Here is an 11,681-nt window from a genome sequence, read left to right as displayed (position 1 = left end):
CTCTGATTACGAAGAAAAGGAGGAATCTTACAGACAATTTTATTGAGAAAAAAAAAAAGAATTTTTATGTGTAAACGAGCCAAATATAGTTCAAAGAGATAATATTATACATAAAACATAACAATACCTTCCTGTTTGTTTCTTATAGTAATAAATACTATATTATTGCCAGCACAAATGAGTAGTATAAATAATTCAATTTAATGCATGCTGTAAAATGTTTTGTAGTTTCAAATGTAAACAAAAAGCAAAAGACATTATAAAAAAAAATATTATAGTAAATACAAGCTATAATAACAAAAAATAATAAACAGATAAAATTTTACAATTGATTGCTTTTCAATATAAATGTGTGGCATGATTCGTAGTGAGTACACTACACATCACCCATAACAAATATATATGACCATATCCAGCATAAAGGGTAAAAAAAATTTGTGTTCATGGATGTAAATGTTCTATACATCAAAATGCTCCACGGCTGTATGTTACACCTTCAGCCTTTTTTACTATCAGCATTTTTTTTGTTGTATTTTTTTTCTTTGGCTGCCTTTTTGTAAGCACTAGATTGCCGCCTGACACTTTGCTTGATCCTACGAGCATCTATTTTGTGGGCAACCTTAAAAAATGAAGTGTTACTTTTTATCGCTGCAGTTGCCACACTTCCCACATTATATTGGCTAATGGCATTTGTTACAGCCATTTCTAGCCGACGTTTCGAAACGAACACATCCTTTGGGCACAGTTGCCATATCACACTATGCAAACTTTCGTTTGCATTTTGTGTTTGCCCTGATGTGCAGCGCTTCAACAAGTCGTCACAAGCTAATCGCTGATAGACAGGCAGAATTTCAGCAACAATACTATCGTTAAGGGGAGCTTTCATTTTGGAGTGACTTGGTGCTTTCTCACCAAGAGCTTTAGCTCGGTTGAAGAAACACCATGAAGTTTCACCTTACGGGCATTTGAAGTGCTTCGGCTTACTGTCGGTGGAAGAACAATGATATAAGGAAGCGAAAATGGAAGTTTCCATGGCATCTATATCAGGGGCATTTGAAGTTATTGCTTTTCGATAATAGTTGGTAAGCCTTGATATCAATGCATCAGTTAAATGCCCTTTTCGTTTGCCCCCCAAAGTTACACCCTTTACTTTGCACTCCTTTACTTTGTTGCGAAGCGCTGTACCAAGTCTCTTTGCAACATGATTTACACACTCTTCTTTTTCGATATCATAGCCTTCATAAATGTTCAACCCTTTCAAATGCGAAAAGGTTTTAGAATCACCATCTGAGAGAAGAGTGGTGTAACGCATGCTGCAGTTTTCCACAGAGCGACACCACAAAATGCCAGCTGCGTGCATTTCCATCGCATTTGATGAGCCATCAAAGTTTTATGAGCTTGAAACCAGATATAAAACTCAGGAGAAGAAGCATCGACTTCCATTTTAGTCACTTCACACAAGTGACAGTACTTCGATACAACTTCAAAGTCTAATACAATTCCAGTAAGAATATCGATGACGCAGCCAATGCCGTATAATGAGCTATGACCACGTTTTTGCCAGGTGCCGTCGAAGGATACCCCAATGTTGATTACTTTATCAACGCTTTCTTCCTCTTCGTTCAATTTTGCATATTTTTCTCTCACTTTTGACCTGCATTTCTCCAGAACATCATTTTTGAAAGTTTTATTTTCTTCGGCCAAGCACGATACATATGAATCGAATGTCTTTCGATTCATTGGGTTGAGGCCCATGTTTCCGGCAAATTTTTCAATGGCTGTGTGACCTTTACCAAAACTTAGAAAAGCTGTCACAGCACTTTTGTTCGCAGCAAATTTCTTTTCGTTCTCCAAGCGTGGACTGGAGAACGTGCTGGAGTATTCTTTTCTGCATGCTTCACAGAAAATGTTTAGCTTTGCAGCAAATCCATTTCAGTTACCACATTTCAGATCTTTCAGCAGAGGGGACCACATTTCATCATATATCAATCTTTTTACTTCGGTGAGGTTTCGGTTTGTGCCATCTTGAATTAATTTTATCCATGGTTTTCCAAAGAAAACTCAACAGTAAAAACAAAGAGATAACAATAAAAAATGAAAATAAAATAATAAAAAACGAAAATAAAACAATAAAAATGAAAATGTAACGAAAGAAATCAACGATTAGAGTATTTTACACGAGTTCAAAATTATACCAAACGTCGCGAAAAATAAACATAAACAAATGTAAACAAAAGCACGGTTAAAGTATATGTTGCCAGACTGTTAAAATATAATAATTAAAATATTTATAATAATAATTATTAAAATCTAGACAAAAAAATAGAAATATGCTTGAAAACTAGAATGTAAACAAACTTGACAGCTTCTGAACTGTCAAAACGGCCACGCCCACTTTTTCGAAAATTCGCCATAAAATCGTTAAAAATCATCGTAACTGAAAAATTTCAACGCCATGTGATAAAGCATAATTTTCTTAACAATTTTAACAAAAAAATTTTTTTTCGAAAATTTGATGATTTGAAGGTACCGTGTCCCCTTAAACTCGTACCCTATTACTGAAATTCGAAATGTAGCTTAAGAAAGTTGTACATACCTTTTTCACCCAACTTAGAAAAAAGTGAAAGTAGCAGCCTTTCACTTCAATATTTGGAAACACTTCCTTCAATGCCTTTATCCTCGCCAAGTCGCTATCTACCATGGCAAAAGTTGGGGCTAATAACTCCTCTTGTAGCAATAGTTTTACCTCCTAGGAGACAAAAAGCCATGGGAAATATCTGGCTCATGTATGGTATACAGCTGTTTGAAAATTTTGGATGTTACGTTAAAGGTGCCGTCTAAAAATAATTTCTGGCTGGCACAAAGGTTTCCTAAATATTCTGCAGTGCAAAATATCTACAAGTAAAAGATTAATTATATCTCTATATAACACAAAAACAAATGTAAAACAATTTATAATCAATCCTAATTATAAAAATTCTAGAATGCGCAAAATCTCATTTTAAAATTGAACCTGCCTTTGTACAAGTTTATTTGCTGGTTGTTTTTCGCACTGAGTAAAGTAAACTAAACTATTGTCTGACATCAATGAATATTTTGTTTTTAACTCGCTAAATGCATTATGAATCAAATCTAGATCTGAATCAGTTTGGGCATTGACTATTAAATCTTTTATAGCATTTACATTTTCTAAGAGCATTTTCCTCTTATTTTCAGTGATCAGTGCACGGTTAGTTATCAATTCGGCCGATATAGCACTATGTTCGTCTGACTTGCTAGGAGGAATGACAGGCTCAGCAGAATTCAAATATGTAACAGAAAAACGTGAAATGACAAAATGAATGTATTTGCACGTAATTGAACCTGATACAATTATCTATACTACTTTTAAACTGATGCACACAAATGTTACAAGCATCACATCTTAACTGGCAATTACACCTAACATCAACTTTATTAACATCATATGTTACAATTAAATTACCGTGAGGTTTCGAAACCACCCATCTGCACTTTTTATCTAATTTTAAAGCAAAATATTTGTCGTTCATGTCTTTTATTTTGTCATGCCTGTTTCTAATATCCAAAACTCTAGCTGTAAGTTTATGCCTTTCAAGAGAAATTAATCTTCCAAAAAGTTTAGCCCTTATAGCGCTCAACACTATAGAAAGTGATTTGATTTATCAAGTCTCTTAATAACACGCCCAGCGCCTTTCTTCCGGTCTAAAAGTTTAAATATTAAAAAGTGCAAGTTAGAAATTAAAAAACAAATGATATTGTTAAGATTAAAAAGCAATAGGTAAGCGTAAACGATTTATAAAATTACTCAAAACTAGCGAGGCAATTGAATTTTAGGTACAAAGAATCTAAAAAATAATAAAGAGGTTGTGTATGTGGCAACGTAAACCCCACACGAATGTATGAGAAGTTACGGTATCCGACTAGGTGCGGAGGCTCCACCTTCATACATAACGCCTTCCTTATTCTCAATATTTTTGTTTTTTTTTCTTTCAGCTGGCACGCAATTTTTTCTAGTCAACTTTGCAGAGGATAACGAATGTCTTTTTGAATCGGCAATGCGATCAACATCAAATGCGGAATATTCTTTCCCAGTATTGTATCCAGGGCTTATTCTTAATAATTCAAACACTTTAAAAACACCAGAAAAACCTTCATTAAATTGTATCACTGATAAAAAAAAGCACCCAAACAAAGAGTTTGATTCTCGACAAAAACATTTTTTGGTAAAACAGTCCACACCACACCGTTGAAACTCTCATTTGCGTTTTGTGTCTTACCATGCAAACATTTGGAGAGAAGATTTTTGTCACACAGTTTTAGATAGGTTGGTCTGATGCTGCTATTCAACACTTTGTCTGGTAGCTTTTTTGTTTTGGATGAATAGTTTTGATTTAGCGATGCAGCCCGTTGATATTTACACCAGCTACTTTCACCTGTAGGACATTGTCCATGTTTATCAGAGCAACAATGTGCAAACACAGCAATTGTCGCCCTTTGCATATTTTCGAAGCTTCCTACAATTTGATCTTATGGCTATACCGTAATAATTTTGAAGCTTATTGATTAAACTATCTGTTAATTTCCCTTTTCCACCAAGTCCTTCAGTCGTAGATTTCAGTTTTCGCAAATTGGTACCAACTCGCTTCTGTTTATGTCCTATACATTCTAATTTGCTGACTGGTGTGTCTTTGCCGTATATATATTTCGCAGCATCATATCCTTTAGAGTCTCCATCACCATAATAGCTTGTATATTGTAGGGAGTTTAAAACTTCAGAGCGTTCAAAAATTCTATAGGCGCCAACCACTTCCATACTTCCGGAAGAACCACGATGATTGGCACACTCATGGTTTTTTTTAAAGGTGAACGAGAGGTAAAAGATAACTTTTTCAAAATTTTGCCGGTTGTTATTGAAATTGCAGTTACAATGCCATTAAGCGAAGAATAGCCACGCCGCTGCCAAGTTCCATCTACAGAAATACCACATTCAAAGCTCTTTCCTGGAGTCAAAATGCCAGTGATTTCTGCAGCGGCTGATTTCATGCACTTTTGAGCAACAGTTGTAGCGGCTTCCAGAAGTTTCTTTTCTTGCAGTCAAAAAGCAAGCTTAGACAAAAATGGAGGCAAATTTAGTGTAGCGCAAAGTTTTTTACCAGCTGTAAATCCTTTGCCAATTAGACGTAGAGCCAAAACAAATCTTGTATTCGCTTCATTATTTGTTTTATTTTTCTTTGATGTCGAAAATCCTTTAGAAAAACAACAGTTTTTACATAGTATATTGAAGTTGGAGCAGAGTCCCATTCTTGATTCTTCCTCTAAAATCAAGCCACTGTTCAAACAAGGACAACATAGGATAGAAAATATGTCTAAAAGTATCTCTAAATCAATCGCAAGTTAAAAAGATAAACAAGGATCTGATTGATTGATAATTGTCTTATTGCCAGAAACAATTTTGAAATTACTTGTTAAATTGTTGCCAATCAAAAAAAAATAATACTAAAGTTTAGTTTAAGTGAACAGTATTCAACAATACGTATTTTTCAACAATCTCAAACAGAAACCAAAACCAAAATGTGATATTGATTGAAAAATGTGTGATTGAAAAACCAATATTGTGAACATCCGGTTGAGAGAAATGACTTCCGGTTTAAAAATTTCGCTACGGAGGTTTAGTTAAACGGCTGTAACTTGGTTCTGTTATAGCTAGACAAACATATTTGGAAAGTTAAAAGTTTTTTCTATATAAATATGTCAAAAACAAAAAATCGAGATTTTGGTCGATTTTAGTGAAAATGAGGTGATCAGATACCTTACGCGAAAATTTAGTAAATCATTAAATGCATGTTTTCTTTTATAATTTTCCTCAAGGTATTTCGCATTTTTATTACCTCGCCCAACAAAAATTTTTCCATTTAATAAAATGTCATTCATATAATGAAATAAGAGAGAGTGTCCCTTTTCTCCATCATGCATCGCCTTAAGAAAACTAGGGATCCCATGTGAAGGCCAATAAAAGAAAAAGTGGACTGTTCAGATTCAACCCCTGAAGAAACTATTGGCCGGTATAAAAATCTAGTAAGTGAAGATACAAGTAACATGTCCTCGCGACACCCGCGTGTGAACAGGGAAGCGAGGTCAAAAAAAGGCTAAAGGTTAAAAATGACGATTTCCGCCCAGTACGCAATTAAAAGTGAGAAAAAAAAGTACATACTGTGTGAGAAAAAGAAGGAAAATGTCACAAGGTGAAGATCATAAAATTATATTTTAAAGTAAAGAGTCAAGGAGGACCAGCTGCAGAAAAGATGACCGTTTTTTTCCCACGCTAGAAACTGCCAGGTGACAGCTGTGGAAAAAGACAGGACCAAGAGGATGGGGTGCAGAGAATATCAGGTTACCGCATGTGAAAAAATAAGATTGGGGAATATCTCTTAAGGGATATTCGCAATGCAAGAATTTTACTCAAAAGTAGGTAATTTTCCGACTGAATGTTATTTTTAAAATATTTAACTGAGGTTTCCAATTTTTTTTACAGTAGATAAGGAGATAATCAAATTTTAACATTCTTTAACAACATTCTCTTTAAAGCTAAAAATTATTTTTTAATTTTAAAATGAAAATGGACATATATTTCAATATTTTGAAAACAGCGAGTTTTACGGTGCGCAACATTTTGACTAACTCAAAATTAACTGTTCTACACAGCAAACACAAAATTTGTGTTAAAAATGAAAAAAATTATATCTTTTAAAAAATTAAGACTTCAAATTTTTTAAAAATTTCAAAATACACACAATATTTGTATAAAATCAACATTTTACCTTTATTAAAGTACTAAAACTTGTGTTTAATTCAGATATCATCCCATAACGAGCATTTTTGAAAACTTTGAACACATTAAGACAATTAGTTTTGAAAATATCTTGTGCTCAAGCTCAAAATACACAAATTGGAAAAAAAACGTTTAAAGCCAAAATTTCATTCTTCTGTTAGAAAGTCAGTTATTTCATAAAAAAAAATATCCAGAAATGCAAATTTTGCAATTATATTAGTAACACAATCATTTTATAGTAATTTTCCACAATTTATTTTGTACAATTGTCTTCCATATGTATTTATCATAATATTTCATAAAGCTGTCAAACTGTGATTTACAAAAAGCAAGATATAAAAAACAAAAGCTAAATTATATAAATTCATGTTAAACTGGTAAAATTAATTTAAATTGTAAAATGCACGCTTTTATATATAATTAAACATATTATATATAAAAGTGTAATTTATATATTTAAACATATAAATTTTAATACTCTTAAAATACTTCAATTGATACGAAATCTTTAGTAAAAATGCAAATTGTTTTACACTAGTTATGAAATATAAATTTAATTTTTCAAAGTATGACCTTATTATTTAAAAATACTTATTTAGAAATACTAATAAATACTTATTTAGAAATTAAAACCCTCCAGATTCATATATTTTCCCTTCTTTTAATTTATACACTTCGTTAGAATGTACTATTTTCATTAGTTTGGCTCTACGAGCATCTAACGTGGAATTACACGATTTTCAGCAGTGTGCTTGTTTTTTTGATCTTTGCGAAAAACTCAACACAATTTCTTCTGTCAATTTTTACTTCTAGTTTTTCCATGAGAGACAAGAAAGACTGTATACCATCATTGAAAGCTAGCGTAGCAAAATGTGTAACTATTTTAGCTACAGTTACACCACATCCAAATACTTTTGGACAATATTTCCAAATTACCGAATTAAGACTCGTTTACATTTTGGGTCTTTCCTCCCAAGCATTTTTTAAGAGTTTGGGGTGGCAAAGATCGGCAAATATGGTTTTTTTTTTTATCCATTACCACTTTAGAAACCGAGTTTTTATGCTTGAAGACGTTAACAGTATTGTTATGAACAGCACGATTATACGAACACCACGAGTCTTCTTCTTGAGGACAAAACATATGCATGGGTTCATCGTCTGCACTGCGGTGGTAAGCCCATACTGCCCAAACAACTTTTCGCATCTCTACTACACTGTTTGAATGGTTTCGAATACCATTGCCGTTATAGGTTGTTAACTTTAAAACTAAAGCATCTGTCTATTTTCCTTTTCCTCCTATTGTTTTTCCATCTTTTAACTTCTGCCGGCCAAGATTTGCCTTCAGTTTTCTCAAACGCTTGCCTAGCCTCTTCTGAACATGGCCAACGCATTCGATTTTCTCAACAGGCATGTCATTTCCATATGGCAAAGCACCTGAAATAGCAATGAAAGTTTTAGAGTCACCATCTCCTATGTAATTTAGATACTTTACTCCATGCTTTGCCTCAGACGTTTTAAAAATCCTCAGCATTCCATCAACTTCCATTTAGCCAGCTGACCCAGAGTGATTCTTTCGACAGCTGGTTTTATGGCTAAGCATCCACTTCTCATATGAAGGACCAAATTTAGGGCCTTTATATGAGCTGCACCCTTTACAAAAAGATGACATGACCACTACGTCAACAATCTTTCCTGTTTCTGCTCCGATAAGTGAGCAAACACCAATAAGAGAAGTATGACCCCTCTTCTTCCATGTTCCATCTCCACTTACTGTAAATTTCTCTAATTGAGACAAAAAAGTTTCTTCTTGTTCTGCATTGTTCATGCTTTCTAGAGCAACTTCCTCTGCACACTGAGCAATTTTTTCATTAATAGCATTGTATGTTTTCTGTTCTACAGGAGTGGGAAGACACATAAATTGACAGAAAGTCTGTAGACCAGTCAGTCCATGAACGATAGCTTTTTAAATTTTCAGAAATTTTCTTCATGCTAGATCGTCTAGAGCTAGACTGCGATTGCAACTTTTTGCTCTTTACACTAAGTTCTATATCTTTTTTAACAAATGTTGTTTTATTATTTTCCGTATCTACAGATTTTTTTACATACATATTACCGTGAAACTTACTTTTTTTCACTCTCTTTCCTGACCGTATTGATTTTGAATTATCCGTCTATGATAACAAAAAGTTCACGCTAATTTTAATCAACAAAACAACAATCGAAAGATTGATTGCGAGAAGAGTTAAGATGTAGAAATACTGCTTGATCATAATGTTTAAAAATATAATTATCACGTGATATTAAGAAATTATGACTGATAAGAAAGCAAAAGCACGCGTCAGTGAAAACAAAACTGTGAAAGTTTGCAGACGATGTTTGGGAAAGGGGCGTGGTACTTACTGTTTCGAGAAAGTGCGCTTCAGTATTTTTGTTATAACTTCGGAAATATTTTGTGTATCATCATAAATTTGGTTTTAAAAGGCTGAGAATAAAACAGAGTATAACATATATTTTTTTTTCAAAAAATCGAACATTTTGAACCGAAACACCCCTTAGACCCCTTAAAGCAATGCATGACTGAAAATAAGGAAAGACAGTAATAGACAATTATAAATAAATTAAAATTGCATAATTAAAATATAAAACATAATAATGACCTATAAAGTTAATAATTAAAAAAATATGCAGTGTTTAAACATGTACATTGTAAATTGATAAATGATTTAATTATAAACTGAACGTTAAATGAAGTTAAGAGCAGGAATTCGTAAACAAGAAATTAAGAGTTAAGATGATAAAAGTGAAGCAAATTAAAAAAAAAGAAAAATTATATTGAGGAGAGAATAAACTTGTGATAATTAACATTATCACAGCCTTCTTCATACTTTAACAACGTATGCCACCTTTCCAATTTCTTATTAACATTTATCCTACAATAAACTCTATAACAATAAGCCCACTGCTTTGTCATGCACATGTACTCCTCATTAAAACAATTTACAAAACTTTTCGCGTCTGTATTAGAGCTGTACTTCTCAAAGAATGATTTGCATAAATGATCAAATGTCACAACATCAGTCTCTTCTTGAAGCTCAAATAAATCAGATTTAATGGCACATCTTAAATCAGCTACCCTAACCGTAGAATTTAAGTTCTTTTTCCAAGCCCTTTTAACATGCCAGCAACATAATAAGTGCAAGTCACATTCCCCAGAAACATTAGCAGCTGGAAAACCTTCACGATTAGAATCATTAACCATCAGTGTGGTGAATTTAAGCTGATACTGATTGAGACCATGTGTGGAGTCTATCATAATGATACCATCATTTAATTCTAGCAGCTTTTGTTGAGCATTGCTCATAATACTAAGCAAAAAATCATTTTCGTAAATTCCTGCCATTTCAGAGACCTCTCCAACTGACTTGTAGGGCAAAACATAGTTGCCAGGCTCCTTCAGCATTTTTTGAATTTTAAAATGCACATCATTTTTATCCAAACATACCTCACTATCTAACTTAAATTCTGTACAGATATTGTACAAATCTTTCTTATCAATTAATGAAAGTCGCGTAGCAGGTGTATAGTTTGATCTAACATTGGCTAAAACCCTAGATTTTTGTATTCCCTGCTCCATCAGAATAGCTAAAAGCTTACGTTCATTCAGACTAAGAGGCAATCTAGAAGCTTCAGGTTCATGACCAACATGTACAGATTGAAGCTCAACAGAAATATTACAGCAATCAGAATGTTTCGTTACTTTCATGGTAGCTGGACAACTATTATTAATTTTATTAGTTCCTATGGTTTTAACGTGATGTTTCCCCGTCGCTGACTTCAATGCAGCTCTTTCCACTACGATGATGCACATAATACTTAACTACTGATAAGTCAGAAAATTTTTTAATAGATCGTTGTATAAAATGAGATACTTTCTCTCTTTCAAAAGTATCCTTCCAAATGTCAAACGAATTTTAATCATCGAAAGACTTAATTTCAAATAACAGGTTTACTTCAGAATGTTCGCTCTGGTAATGTTTTTGCAAAAAACAATAATTCACAGACATCTGATTGCACAAAAGCGCGCCTTAACTTGCTGGACTTATCGTCATGCAAGTTCCTCATGTAAGCGTATAAATTTTTCCTCATTGTAAATTCTCGTCCACATTCTTTGCATTTCTCGTTTTCCGGCCCTATTTTTTTGTTGTCAGACATTTATTTATTTATTTCAAATGGCAGAGGTAATTGACATGAAAAAGCAAAAACATAGGAACAAAACAAGAAAGTAATTAGGTATCTTATTAAAAATAAGTTAAAACCAAAAGCGTAAAATAAATAATGCTACTAAGTCACATGGGTATCTTAAACAATTTAAATGAAATAATTAGCATAAAAAATTTGGTAAACATTTAAAAACACGTTGATACAATATTATAAACAAACAAAAAAAATCATTCAAAGCATTTAACTTACCTTATTTACTAAAAAGTAAATAAAGAGCTTAAAATGACAACAGTCCACCTACCAACACTTGATTACACCCTAGAAGCTACGAACTATGTATTCATACATATTTTTTTCTTTTTTCCAGGCGTGCACTCGTACCTAGGTGTGCAAAAGCCTTAACCGTATAGTCCACGTCTGGCCACCAGTCTAGCTCGCACAATACATATGCAAACACGTAATACACCACTGCATCACAACCGCAAAGCACAATTGCAAAATACATAATACATAGGAAAAACAAAATTTTGAAGGAAGTTACAATAGATGACAGTAATTAAGTTAAAGTTAGAAGATAAATAAAAAAAAGGGAGAAAAGTTAATGAATTAA

General features: G+C 33.1%; 1 protein-coding gene and 1 pseudogene across 1 annotated transcript; both read right to left on the bottom strand.

Annotated features, from left to right (window-relative positions):
• Window positions 1-240: 240 nt before the first annotated feature.
• Window positions 241-8,054, bottom strand: LOC147803116 (uncharacterized; annotated as a pseudogene).
• Window positions 8,055-9,677: 1,623 nt separating this feature from the next.
• On the bottom strand, window positions 9,678-10,718 carry LOC147803115 (uncharacterized). The gene has a single exon (XM_087152907.1). It carries the CDS (start codon window positions 10,716-10,718, stop codon window positions 9,678-9,680), a length of 1,041 nt encoding a protein of 346 aa, XP_087009033.1.
• Between the last annotated feature and the right edge of the window lie 963 nt (window positions 10,719-11,681).

Source organism: Parasteatoda tepidariorum, chromosome 10, assembly GCF_982258835.1.
Source record: "Parasteatoda tepidariorum strain Cologne lab strain chromosome 10, Ptep-v5.0, whole genome shotgun sequence".
Taxonomy (NCBI): domain Eukaryota; kingdom Metazoa; phylum Arthropoda; class Arachnida; order Araneae; family Theridiidae; genus Parasteatoda; species Parasteatoda tepidariorum.
The sequence above is the reverse complement of the archived record's forward strand: the minus strand, read 5'-3'. Positions and strand labels throughout refer to the sequence as shown.

Excerpts from the sequence above, each read along its gene's own strand:
- LOC147803115 (XM_087152907.1), bottom strand. The coding sequence starts at position 10,718 with ATGTGCATCATCGTAGTGGAAAGAGCTGCATTGAAGTCAGCGACGGGG.